The sequence below is a fragment of the Staurois parvus genome, unplaced genomic scaffold (assembly GCF_062004578.1).
Source record: "Staurois parvus isolate SC_StPar_1 unplaced genomic scaffold, SC_StPar_1.0 ptg000334l, whole genome shotgun sequence".
NCBI lineage: Eukaryota > Metazoa > Chordata > Amphibia > Anura > Ranidae > Staurois > Staurois parvus.
The window spans coordinates 4,679,384-4,694,205 of NW_028318130.1; the positions used below are offsets into that span (position 1 = coordinate 4,679,384).

General features: G+C 40.2%; 1 protein-coding gene across 3 annotated transcripts in view; it reads right to left on the reverse strand.

Annotated features, from left to right (window-relative positions):
• SCRG1 (stimulator of chondrogenesis 1) overlaps positions 1-14,822 on the reverse strand; it is a 48,628-nt gene that overhangs the window by 13,275 nt on the left and 20,531 nt on the right. For 2 of the 3 annotated variants that reach the window (XM_089684008.1, XM_089684009.1), the window contains exon 2: positions 1,222-1,484. In XM_089684008.1, the coding sequence (XP_089540134.1) occupies positions 1,222-1,457 (236 nt within the window). In that variant the 5' untranslated portion in view covers positions 1,458-1,484. Of the gene's footprint in view, positions 1-1,217; positions 1,485-14,822 lie in introns of those variants that run through there. The other variant, XM_089684011.1, reaches the window with a different exon arrangement.

Sequence of the window (14,822 nt, forward strand, 5' to 3'; positions counted from 1 at the left end):
ATAAGCTTCTAACTTCAGTTGTTCAATTAAGCTTTGGCAATAAAATCTGGAAGCTGACTGGTTTCTCTGCAGAGCTACACCAGATTGTGCACTATTTAGTTTTAGTAAATAACCCCCATAGTGTCTTGTTAATGTTACTTTTTATACCTGCCCAGCTCTTTTTGTTTAATATGCAATAGCACAGTTTAGAATATCTATGCAATATCGAAAGCTATTTTAATGTTGGGTATAAAATGGTAATTAGGTTAACAAATGTAAAACTGTAAAGACGTGATTAATATTACATGACTGTTGTCAGCTGCTACTAAAATTACTTTTATCAGATTATGGAACTTGCATATGCTGGTTGCAGTATAATGATCACTATCTTTAACATTTTCAGCTGTTTTTATTTTTCATGCTATCACACCCACAAACAGAAATAATCATTTCAACAGGTATTTCAGTGTATTGCTTTCTACAAGCAGTAAAAAGACATTAATTTAAACTGCAGCTATGGTGACAGAATGGGAATGTTTCAAACTGCAGTACGGAGCCTATTTGAGCATTTTATAAAATGTTACATTGCATCACTGTATATAATAACCAAGGTCATTACTGTTGAATTGTGGTAAGGAATATTTTGCTTCAGGCTTTGTGTGACCAATTATTCAAGTTGAAATAACCTAAATATATTTTTCTAGGCCTAGGCAACATGTGAGTAAAGCTACATTTTCTGACATGTACAAATGATAAAGGGACAGCAAAAAAAAAAGTTGTTGTTCCTGTGACAATTGTATATATTAACTGAATGCAGCTAATATAAAGTAAATGCCGTAATCTATGTGCATGTCAGCCACAATACTGTGATTACATTACTGAAATGTTTTTGTTAATGCCATGCTGCTCCTTTATTGTCAATTTAATAACTGGACAACAGGTGACTAAGAACTTCAGCTGCCAGAGAATGCAGAGGGAAGTGGAACATGCCAGCCTCTGCATTCCTCTTGTCATTGCAGCCATCTCCTTCCTAGCTGTTGTTGGATTAGTTGCATTAAGAGGGGAGAGATGGCAGAATAGACCTCACAGCTTGGGCTAGGAAGCCCCTAGTAACATGAGACAAATTACTACATGTACTGTGTCCAACAGGGGACAGACTGTGCATGCAGACATCAAAAAGTAAACACAGAAAATATGTTTAAGAAAAATAAAATACTGTACATAATGCACAGCACATCTTACCTTGGGCAGCAGAGCAGCTCATTAAAATTGCAGTAGCACACCATATCACATGCTTTTCCTTCCCAAAAGCGGTCTTGGAGATTTGTATTAATTGGCCAAAGGTTCTGTACTCCCTCTGGAATGTTATGACAGTTCCGATCTTTCAGAATCTTTTTGTAGCATGAGAGACGCCCGGCTGGAGTAGCATTGATTCCCCAGATAACAGTCAATAAAAGTACAACTCTAGCCAACTTCATTTTTCACCAGAGAAAAATATAATTACCCTGAAAGAAAGAAAAAAATGACAGGCTATGTAGAATGAGTTTTATGTGTATGTTTAGCTGTCTGTACAGGCAGCACTGGATTTCAGTTTAAAGAGAATTTCAGAGAAAAATGGAACACCCTTATTTACAAAAACTCCCTTTTGTAATAGAGCAAAGAGTACCTTGGCTTTCTCAGTTCTTATAACCCACAAAATAAAATAGGTCACAGATAATTGCATTGCACAGGCAGACAATAACTAGAATTTCTTGCTCAATTAAAAGTGGCTCTATTATTAAAATTCACATACTACATACATACTGTAAGGCATATATCAGCATTACCAAATCATTATTACTTTGAGTGAAAAAGTAACTATTACTTTCTAAGAACAAAAACAGCTGCTCTCGAACTCTCTCTTGTCACCTTACTGACTTGTCTCACCAACAATCTTGTTGGGAACACTTTTCCAGCAACAGGATCTTTAAGAGACAACTGATTTTCTTCCTGGCTAAACTAGCAAAACATTGCTGTGTTACTACTTTCCTGGTTGGGTTCTGCAGCATTTCAGCCACTGAGTAAGTGACATCCTTTAGGGAAAAACTCTAATTACACCTTAGTGATGCTACCGCTAGGCTACTTTCCAGTAGCAAGATAACGTGTGTAACATAGTGCTAAAGTCTAATTAGTCACACTAGAGATGAGTAAATATTGTAATATCCACTCCATTGTTGAATGGGAAGTGATTATTGAATTCATTTTGTAAAAGTGGTACGAAGCAACACTTTCCAGTACTATGAAGCTTATTTGCACCTGCCTCCCCAGCATGCCCCCATGTGACATCACTGCCCTGAGAACGTTGGAAGACTGAAAACGTCCTGTTTGGTTTGGTTGGGCCAACTGAACCACTTTCATTTTAGTGAATTGAGTTTACTGGTATAGAGAATCAACTCAACCCATTGAACCCTGGCTTTTAACAAACCTATTGGATTCACTGTGAGTCCTGACTCACTGAAACTGATTTGCTTATCGCTGTTTTTGCTTACCAGAGTGGGTATTTCACATTATAAGCAACTGCAGAGAGTCTAATGCAGACCATAAACACAAGTGGAAGGAAAGAAAATAGCTTGATTCCCCCATCCATCAACATAGTCAGTGTTAATGGGGGAATCGCTACTGCAGCACTATTGTGTTCTACCGGCAGGGAGCCTTCCCTGCTGGCAGAACACAATGATTAATTTTGTTGGCTATAGCCAGTGGCACTAATCATTTGGGAGAAAGCCAACAGGCTGGTTGTATACAAGTCGATCTATCGACTGACTGGTGTACAACCAGGGTGTCCATACATGCATCAGAAATCGTACGGTCCCTGCTGAACCGGCTGGATTTCAATCCATGCATGACTGGCTTAATGCTTTTAAACAGACTGCCATTTGGAGTGAGATAAGTGGTTTAGTTAAGCACGCAATTGTGTAGCACTGCTAAGTAGGAACCTGGGCACATTAGTCCCTCCTGATAATATTATTTACATGAATATCATTGTTTTCAAAGGTATATTTAAAAAAAAAAACATTAAAAACACTACAGTTCTACTCTAAAATTCCCTTAAGCCACTATTGTAATATCACCTCTTTAGCTTAGATTTCTATGGTTGTTTAGCAACATGTTTTTGCGATTACTGTGGAATTAGGTTTCAGTTCCCTAACATCTCATCCTTTAAGGTATAATAATATATAAGGGTAGATATATGTACAGTGAATGAAATAAGTATTTGATCCCCTGCTGATTTTGAATGTTTGCCCATTCACAAAGAAATGATTATTCTAAAAATCGAATGGTAGGTGTATTGTAACACTGAGAGACAGAATAGCAACAAAAAATTCAAAAGAAATGCATGTCTAACAAATTATGCACTGATTTGCATGTTCATGAGGGAAATAAGTATTTGATCCCCTTCACAAAACATGACTTAAAATCCCTTGTTGGCAATCAGAAGTCAGATGTTTCCTGTAGTTGGCCATAAGGTTTGCCCACATCTCAGGAGGGATTTTGGCCCACTCTTCTTGTCAGATCCTCTCCAATTCATTAAGGTTTGGTAGCTGATGTTTGGCAACTCGAACTTGCAGCTCCCTCCACAGATTTTCAATTGGATTAAGGTATGGAGACTGGCTAGGGCACTTCGGGACCTTAATGTGCTTCTTCTTGAGCCACTCCTTTGTTGCCTTGGCCGTCTGTTTTGGGTCATTGTCATGCTGGAACACCCATCCACAACCCATTTTCAATGCCCTGGATGAGGGAAGAAGGTTCTCACCCAAGATTTGACGGTACATTGCCCGTCCATCGTCCCTTTGATATGGTGCAGTTGTCCTGTCCCCTTGGCAGAAAAACACCCCCAAAGCAGAATGTTTCCACCACCATGTTTGACAGTTGGGATGGTGTTCTTGGGGTCATAGGCATCATTCCTCCTCCTCAAACTCAGCGAGTGGAGTTGATGCCAAAGAGCTCAATTTTGGTCTAATAGGACCACAACACTTTCAACCAGTCCTCCACTGCATCATTCAGATGTTCAGTGGCAAACTTCAGACGGGCCTGGACATGTGCTTTCTTGAGCAGAGGGACCTTGCGGGCACTGCAGGATTTCAATCCTTGTCGGCGTAGTGTGTTATCAATAGTTTTCTTGGTGACTGTGGTCCCAGCTGCCTGGAGATCATTGACAAGATTCTCGCATGTAGTTCTGGGATGATTCCTCGCTGTTCTCAAGATCATTGACACTCCACAAGGTGAGATCTTGCATGGTGCACCAGACCTAGGGAGACTGACACTTGTTTTGTGTTTCTTCCATTTGCGAATGATTGCATCAACTGTTGTCACCTTCTCACCAAGTTGCTTGGCGATAGTTTGGTAGCCCAATCCAGCCTTGTGTAGGTCTACAATCTAGTCCCTGACATCCTTGGACAGCTCTTTGGTCTTTGCCATGGTGGAGAGTTTGAAAGCTGTTTGTTTGATTGCTGCCATGGACAGGTGTCTTTTATACAGGTAACAAAATGAGATTAGCAACACTCCCTTTAACAGTTTGCTTCTAATCTCAGCTTGTTACCTGTATGAAAGACACCTGGTAGCCAGAATTCCTGCTGAATGATAGGGGATAAAATACTTATTTCCCTCATGAACATGCAAATCAGTGCATAACTTGTTAAACATGCATTTCTTTGGAATCTTTTGTTGCTATTCTGTCTCTCAGTGTTACAATACACCTACCATTCGATTTTTAGACTGATCATATCTTTGTGAGTGGGAAAGCATTCAAATTCAGCAGGGGATGAAATACTTATTTCCTTCACTGTAAATAGTATCCTGCCACAGAATCATGGTGCTGTTGTTGTTTAAGTCATTTGACTTCTACTGTAAATGAGACCTAAATGACCATTAATTTGATGTTCAATTACTGACTGGTTTAGTTTTGCTTAATGTAATATATACCTAAAAACACATGGTTTGTGTGAAAAAGGTTCTAAGCTCTTTGTCTGGGAGACGCAATGTATTTTTGAAAATACATTTTCTATGTATTAGAAAAAACTATATACTGTACTGTTTGCTATGCTCTTCATTTAATTAATTGTTTGAATTGTCTTGTAAGTTCCTTATTTCTTGATATACAGTATTTTTGATATTCTAAAGGAAATAGGTAAGGGAAATAAGTAATGGCCAGGAAGGATGCCCTCTTGACCCAATTGTTGTAGACATGTTAATCAAGATCAAGATCATAAGATAAATGTTTTGATTATTATCAAGGTGTTAGACTAATCATAAGACATCGAGATAATGGTCATAGGATGTACCATTGGTCAACAATGACATATGTTAAGGTCTAAATAGGTATATAAGAGGCAGAAATTGTATGAAGTTTTAAATGCAATTTCATTGATTTATTTATTTACCCTGCAATTCAGGATAATACAGTAAATCTACCAATCTGAGCACAAATTTCTGTGTCTACCATCCTATTGGAAGACCAGAACAATCACTTTTCACATTTAAAGAGTCCAAAACTAAATGATGTTTCTTATTTTTAGAACAGAATCCTATTGTGGAATTCATTTTTCTTTATGTTTACATTATGGATGTACATGACATTCTTCTCGTGATGTTCAGGGGATTAACCGGGCTCAGGGGAAGGATTGCATTAATGGACCCAACAGACCTTAAATCAAGGCTTACATGATTTTCTAATAATGCAATGTAAAAACAAAGATAAATGGCAAACTAAAGTAACTATCAACCAGATGGTTTCTGCACATTTTTAACCCTTGTCTTATAAAGTATATCTAAAGCAACAACCTTTTTTTTGATGGCCTGTAAATTGTTTAATTTGTAGTGTAGGTACATTTAGGTCTGGCTCACTGTAGCCAGTAGAGCTACATTTGATTGTTTTACTCTCATCTGTGTTCCAGAGGCTGCATGATTGTTTGCTTCCCCCTGTTCACCTGGAGCTCTAGGTAACAGACACAGGAAGATTTTAATCAGCAGCTTAATATCTATGTAGCCACAGCCAATCCCTGGGAACCCTGGCTCAGAAGATTCTGGGAGAATGCATAAATACCATGGAGCTGAGAGCAACTGGGTCTTCTTCCAGAGGGAAAGAGCACAACCTAGGGGGCTGTTTGCCCTCCCTGGGCACTATGGCCATGTGCTTGCCAAGAGGAGATTCCAGCTGGGAGGGCGGAGGGCCTGAAGCTACTTAGGGTTACTGAGAGCTGACTGAGGCGCTGTTATCTGAGGATACTGGTACAGACAAGGGTGAGAGATCTGAGCGACTGAGTGCAGCTATCACCCCTCCTGTGTGTTAGAAGGTCAGCTGAGTGCTTGCTAAGAAGTTACTGTGTCCTGAAGAGCATAGTCTATCTAATTTCTTGTGAAGGGATTTTTGCTTGGACTGTTCACCAAAGAAGGCTTAGGCTCCCTAATACTGTCATTGCAGAGCCTGACTGATACCTGGTATACAGGGACTGCGTTCAGTGTTCAAGGAAGGAAGTTCAGTGTCCTCAAATTGTCACTTGAAGTTACTGGAGTATCCCATCATCTCTAATCCCAAGTTCAATCTTTATTAAATCATCCAAAAAAATTCCCTTAGACTTTTTTGTGAGCCAACAGAATGACTGTGCATGTGTGCCTTACTGTGGGGCAGTTACGGTTAGAGACCTAGTTACTTACAACATTGCTGGCTCCTACGGGGGTCTTGCTACACAAATGTGAAAGGGAATGACATTTTCATGCTGCAGTTCTCCATACTGATGAATCTGATCACCTTTTTCAAAGATCTGATTAGGTAATATGTTTCACTAATTATTTGCTTCTGCCTGGGCTCAGCGTAGTTGCTAAAATTTGCACAACTGAAAACCAAGGAACTATTAAAACAATTCCAGCATAAAGTTCTGTAGAAACACCAACGATGGTTGGGTTGTACAAAAAAATCCAAAACTTCAAACATTTCTTGAAGCATAGACAAATTAATGGAAACAATTTGGCACAATTGCAACTCTGCCTAGAGAAGAAGGTCATGTACAGCTATAAATGGCTGCTATAAGCCAGATCCTCCACAATGTTGCAGGTGGTCCCATCTCAGTGCAATTTTCTGGGCCTGCTAAAGGCAGCTGTTGTGCTTAGAGTGCACTACTTGTACCTGCAACTGCTAAATATAAAATATCCATATAATGTTTTAATAATAAAATGTTGAGAAACATACAGCAAGGTTATTTTTTTTCTGTGAGAGCAGCAAAATAAAAAGAATATGGGCCCCAGGAGCAGTCATTGTATAATTAAAAAGTCAATGTTCTTCATAGTTCAGGGTTTTTGAAGCACAAACATAGAACGCAGAGTAATATCTCTGATCCCATCAGTTCACTCTTGTCCCTATTCTGGGCCACCGAACTTAACAGATCCTAAAACTGACCCTGCCTATCTTGCAATGACTATTTGTGCCAGTGACCAAGTATCCATAAGCCACAGGACAGCATAGCAATGCTAAGTGACAGCAGAGCACCCAATAGTACACAGATGTTTAACTGTATACAAAAAAAGGGTTTAAAAAAACTAAAAACAGTGGCAACAATGCAGCACAGAAGATACTTCCAGATTCCAATTAAAATCCCTAAAAAAGTCTTGTAGTCAGAATAATTTGCTCATCTCTTATTGTTATTGCATGTTAAACCCAAAACCAAGTGTCTGTAACTTCTGATTGACTTAAACCAAACCTCTTCTCTTAACCTTCCTTAAATCAGAAATGGGGCATGGTAACAAGATTTGCCGAATGCATCTCTATTCATACTGCATATATAGTATCTTCAATTTGACATTACTGGATTTATTTTATTTAACTGAGAAAAGAGATGGCAGGTAACAAAAAAGGCATCTTCAGCACTGTACACCTCTTTTGGAGGATCCTGTATGGTTTCTGGTGCTGGTTAGGGTGACAGCAAATCTAAGGACGGAGTGCTGATGTGGGTGTGGGACCACATCAAAAGGATGAAGAAGAGGATGACACAATGCTTCTCAGAAGGAGGTTTTTGTTTCAACAATCTGCTTGTTCTGCATTTTAAAATTCTGCTACAATTCTAAATAAAAAAAATCTATGTTTTTGGCTCAAAATTTTAGGTACAAAATAATTGATAAAAATATTTAGTATGGTAGCTGGTATAGTGGTCTGGAATGGTACCTTAATCATGTACAGTATTTTCAAATATCTCAAGAAACCAACATACACAAAAATACTATAAAATCCATTTGTATTACCAAGTCATACATAAAAATATAAAATATGTTCAGAGGAGAAATGGTTGGCTGATGTATCCTTAGGATTACTTTTGATATATTGTGTGTTGTGGTGGACATTGAGCTCCTGATCATTTCACTCACTTGCTGTCAGACGGTATGGCTACAAACAATATGTGATAGATCCTAGCTACCTACATGAATGTGATATCTGCCCCATTTCAGGGGTTTCAATATCTATTTGTGAAAATATATGATCTATTCCCTATTGCGATCTAAGGGTGATATACAGGTAGTGCAATACCGAAGTGTGTTATGGCTTTGGTGCTTATCAGTCTTGTCTTTAGCTTGCCTGAAGGAAGCTTTTAGCAGTGCAAGTCATTATTCTGTTTGAAGTCTATTCGATAAATACCTCCATTGCCCTCCTGATGAAGCAGCCTTGTCTGAGAAATGCAGTCATTAGTCTGCATCCAGTGTTGCCAACTGTCAGTATTTTTACTGGCAGTCAGTAAAAAATGGGCACTTTCCTCCTGCCAGTAAATGCCAGCGACAGGAAAAGGTTGCCAGTTAAAAATATGGCTGTGACGCAAGGCATGGAACTGCGTATGCACAGTTCCGGTCCGGAGCCAGCCAAGACCATCCGAGTGCCTGCTACAGTGCGTTCAGATAGCACGGGCTGGAGGGCGGGTCTGGTGGAGGCAGTGCCTGAACGTGTCATGTGATGTCATGGTGCAAGGACGCTGAGCTGAACGGCTACAGCCTCATGTGCGAATCAGGAGCAAGGCAAGCTGAGAGCAGGACTATCAGTGCTGTTTGGACTGGAGTAGACTGAAGGGACTACCTGACATGGAGAGAGACTGCCATTGTAACTCAGGAGGGGATGTATCATGTTGGCGATGTGTCATCTTCATCTGTACTGCTGAAAACGACTGACACTGAAATTTCATGTGTGTGCCTGCCCATTGAAATTTCTTGCCCTCCTGAGTCCTGTCCCTGAGCTACTTACTTACTATGTCAAGAATAAAATAAAAAAATGCCTTTTGCCTTAATATCTACCTGTAATGCTCCTCTAGATAGCTAGGGGGAGCTAGGGGGCATGAGACAGTGGGTCAAATTTAGGTCAGGGCTGAGAGCTCTGCAGGTCAGTTCCTTGATACCTCCCCCTGCTCTAGAAACTTGGAGAAGATACTATAAGCAGTATAGGGGTGAGGAGAGGCTGGCCTGCACACTTAGAGGACTCTGGCCAATCCCCAAGCAGGAGGCTTGGCATGGGGTCAGGGCAGCCTTTAAGTGTGACTCAGCCTGCTCAGCAGCAGAAAAGGTCAGGTGGAAGATGAAGCTAGAGGCTGAGATACAGGAGCCTGTGAGGGTACACAGTGAGAAGGGGCCTACCTCCAGGCAGAGCCGCTGGAAAGGAGGATCACTCAACCTCAGGAGTCCTCTGAGAGAGGACCACCTGTGCAGCAGGGAAGCCCAGCAGAAGGCTTGAAGGCAGCCACCAACCCAACAAGCTCACAGAAGAGGAGGAGTAAACAGTCTTATACCCCTGGGCTGGATAAGGGGAGAGTGCATTCGGGTGAGAAACCTAACAAGTCACCATCTAATGAGACAGATTCTGAGTCCCATTGTTCAGGGATTCACCAATTACTGCTGGATGAGTAGAGGATTCATCTGGGGTCTGGAGCGGTACTTCAGGAGAGGCTGGAGAGCTCTGTTTGTCTATGGACTTGTACATAGTTGCTAAGGAGTTTGTCCTCAAGTTTCTACAGTTCCCATACACCCCTCAAACCCATTCAAGTTCAATACCCCTTAATAAAACATTAGTTGCCTGGCTGTGCAGGACTATTGGGGGATCCCAAAAATCAGCGACTCCTAAGGGGGTAGTACTACATACCTTAAATCAAATTGCTAATTGCATATTGTACTTGTTTGTAGCCTAAATACTGAAAATTGCACTTAAAACTATAATTTTGTAACTTTAGGAAAAGCTAGTAAAAACTTTTGGGTGTTGTGTCAATAAATTTCAGTCTGGTAGGTTGCATCCCACCTGTGTATTTGGCACTAAAATATGACATTTATAGTAATATACTACTTGAATATACTGTATATTGGATTTAAAACCACTTGCTGGTACACTCTAAGAAGTGATAAGTTGGTCTATCAAACAATGTTAAAGGTGGTCTTTTCAATAACGTAGACAGATTATTTTATTATAAGTTTTTCTGTTAACATATCTTATGGTTAAAAGTTTTTATGAATTAATTTGTTATAAATAAAACTGATTTTATTTAACTTTTCTCCATGTTGGCACCTTTAAAGTCTGTTTTTATTTCTTGAGATATCAATATTCATTATAAGAAAAATGTAATTTAAAATAATTATAAGAAGAAATGGTAATGCAATTCCTATGTATTCTCTATAATGAAGAAAGTTGAAAACAAGGATTAGAGATAAACCCAAGCTTTACACACCAGTACTTGTGCTGAATTTGAGTTCAACACCACCTGCTGGTCAAATTGGATAATGCAACACAAAGTTACATGAAAGATAGAACTATAGCTAGGTAGACTGAAATTCATCTGCAATGTATTAAGCTGAAAAAGTATTGCTAAAATTTTAACCATGCCTTTTCACATTTTTTTTATTATATAAGTAGCACTTTATTTAACTTTAATGTTATTGACTTTGCATTTTAGTTGCATATGCATTTCACTGTAATTGAGAAAAGACAATATAATCACTCTCTTTATATATGGACTAGGAACCAGGGGCTACAAATTAGGGACAAAGTACATGAATAAATAGCTTGGTATCTGCTGAACAAAAGTGTATTTATATGTAATTATTTAATTATTGAATTATGTACTATATATGATCCTTTGTTGCTGAAACATACCTGTACAGATCCAAATCTACATTTTCTAATTTTCTTCCTGGGAATACTATATTCCCATACTTAAATTACCTGGTGTCCACATCTGTCCACATAAATATATTTGATTATGATACTTATGAAGACAATTGCTGCTGATTTTTTTTATTTTTAAGTGAACAGGAGGTGAGTGGACAACTTTCAATGGGGATGCCTTTTCCGGAGACATCTGTCTAAGCAGTGCCCTGACCTAGCCTGGATAAATTAAGTTTTTGGCTCTGCTGTACTCAGTTGAGCAGCAGTTTATTTTACAGGTCTGGTCAGGTCAATCCATAAGACTAGTAGTTCATTGCTCCCGTCTGCCTCTGCAAGAAGCTTGCAGAAATAGAGTAGGCGGGTCAGCTATTGGGCTATGAATATTTATCTGACCTCAGCTCATCCCTAGGAGAGGACACCCAGAAGGTGGCTGGGGAGGAGATAAATGTTTGGCAGGCTTGTTCAGTCTCTCTCTCTGTGTCCTGAGGCTTTACTCCTGGGAGGCAGCCTGTATTTAAGATCTGTTTCTGTTAGGCCTTAGCATGCGTTTGGCTGAGGGCCTGAAATAATTCTGGTTTAAGATACTACCTTGGGAAGCTGGGCTGGAGAAGGACCCCTTTCACAGGGAGGCTGGTTAAAGAGCTGTCTCTGGCTTTTGAGTAGGATCTTTTGCCAGGAGCTTCAGGTGTGATTGTGCTTTGAGGATAAACACCAAATGCTAGAAAGGACTGTGACTGCTCTTAGACTGGGCTCACATATGCGCGGACCAGTTTGCAGTGCAATTTAAAAACCCGGTCCTGTGAGATTTCATTCAGCTGTTCAGGTACGGTTCCAATGCGAATTGTTAAAGCACTTGAGATTGGAAATCACACCTGAACCAAACTGAAAATCGCACAGGACTCTTTTTCAAATCGCACTGCGGCTGGCCCACACATTGTGAAATGGCTCCACAGAAAAGCCTTTTGGTTCACATGTCATGTGAATTGGTGCGGTCCAAAATGCATCCGAATTCACATATATGTGAACCGAGGCTAGTAGAGACACAGATGGACTGGCTGTCTCTTCTCTAGCTCCAGCATTATTTAAGGCTGCTGAAGGACTTTTGCTTGAGAATCTGTCCTCCTGGTGTTTTTGGAGTATCCTGCACCCTCAGTCCTCTTTCCTGTTCCATTTCTGGAATCAGTCTACAAATAGACAACCCCTAGATTAAGCTTGTGTTTGTCGCTGTGCTGTGCAACTGCTACCTGGGCAAGGCAGCCTCTGAGTAGGTAAGGGAGATCTGAATGTTGTCAGTGGCCCCTTCAGGGGTGAGTGCTACAACAGTAATTTTACCCTCACTATGGAGAAATTTCTACTCACCTCCTCTTTTATTTCTGGGGCAGGAAGCAAGGAGAAATCTTACTGTAGAAAGCAAACAAAAAAGACTAATAGCAAGTTAGATACATTTATTTAGAGGTGTTTTTCATGAGTCTAATAGGCATCTGCGAAGAAATCACATTAACTCTCACATTCTTGGACTTTCAACATCCTCTGATCATTTCCAGGTAAGAGTGGGGGTGCCCATAAAAAAGATGAAGGACTCAAAAGGACACAGTGATAATAATGATTTACGTATGGATCTCTGTACAGCATAGAGTACTGAGTGAAGCAGCATAAAATAGGGAATATATACATAGCATGCCACAAAGAGTGAAACAGTGCAGAAAGTGAATTTACAGAGCAATATACAGAATTAGGCAGTGTGGAATAAGTACAACAAGGGTTAAAGAATGAGCTGGAGCAGAATAGGGAACGTTCATCTGGAATGAGGTGGTACAAAATAGGAAGCATACATCATGGCATATGGAATGAAGTGGTGTGGAATAGGCAATGTGCACCAAAGTACATGATATTAGGCATTGCTGAGTAGGGAACATACATCATAGTATTTGGAATGAGGCAATGGGAAAAGAGAATGTACAGCATTGTATACAGAATACAGCAGTGGGAATAGGGAATGTACAACATAATATACAGAATAAGGCATTGCAGGATAGAAAACATACAGCATGGCATGCAGAATGTGGTAGTGCACAATAAGGAATAACAGCATGTTATAGGGAATGATGCATTGTGAAATAGGGAATATACAATATGGTAATTAGTACAAGGTGTGCTATAGAGAATGCACAGCATGGCATACAGAATAAGGTGTTGTGGCATAGGGAATGCACAGCATGGAAAAGGGGCAGTACAGCAGAGAGGGACAGTGGATAGTGATTACACCTTAACATTAGCTTACTTGCTGCCCATGCTGACCCCATTCTCACTTCACTAAATGTTGCAGTAACACCTTGACATGCTGTACATTCTTTTTTTTTTAACCCCTTCATTCAGTATGAATGTTGTTCATTCCCTGTTCTGCACCCCCTCATTCCCTATGCAGTGCTATACATTCCCTATTCAAGTTTCCATCATTCTGTATGCAATGTTGTACATACCCATTCTGTACATTCCCTATTTTGCACCCTTCCATTCCACATTCCATGCTGTATGTTCCCTACACCACCATCCTCATTCTGTATGCCATGCTGTTCGTTCCATATTCCTCACTTCCCCATTACCTATGTCATGTTGTGCACTCTCAATGCCACAACCCTTCATTCAGTATGCCATGCTGTATACCCCCAATTCCGCAACATCTCATACCATTTGCCATTCTGTATAACATGCTGTACATCCTTCATTCTGCAACATCCCATTCAGTATGCCATGCTTTATGTTCCCTATTCCACAATGCCTCATTTCGTATGTAGACAAATAAACTACTGCTCTAATGCACCTACAGTATTACTGATATCAGCCAATACAACATGTAATGACCTAATGAAGATTGTATAAAAGAGCTTGTCAGACTAGAATATACTATTATTATTTATTATAGGTACTTGTATAGCGCTTTCAATTTACGCAGCGCTGTACAAATATAATGTACATTCACATCACCCTCAAGGGGTGCACAATCTAAGGTCCCTAACTCACATTCATACATACATAGTAGGGTCAATTTAGACAGGATCCAATTTATCTACCTCCCGCACCAGCATGTCTTTGGAGTGCGGGAGGAAACCCACACAGGCACAGGGAGAACATGCAAACTCCAGGCAGGTGGTGCTGTGGTTGGGATTAGAACCAAGGACGCTAGTACTGTCAGGCGGAAGTGCTAACCATTTAACCACTGTGCTGCCCACTACAGAAAAATGGCAATCGGCCACACACAGGACGCTGACTCACTGCAACCAAAACTAAACCAGGTAATGTAAGATGGCTCCATCTCTACTCTTCACCCGCAGGAGAGGTCCTTCAGGTGCATTTGCCCCCTTGAGTGCCTCAACAATTAAGCCCACTAGGGAGAAAAACTCATCTGAGGACCCTCTACTGCCAGTGGAGAGCAGAGCTGAATCCATCTTACATTACTTGGTTTTGTTTTGGTTGCAGTGAGTCGGCGTCCTGTGTGTGGTAAGTTGCCATTTTTCTTTCTCATTCTGTATACCGCACTGTAAATTTGCTGTTCTCACTGCCTCATTCCATATACCATGCTGTACATTTTCTATTCTCTGCCTCATTCCATATACCTTGCTGTACATTTTCTATTGTCTGTCTCATTCCATATACCATGCTGCACATTTTCTATTGTCTGCCTCAT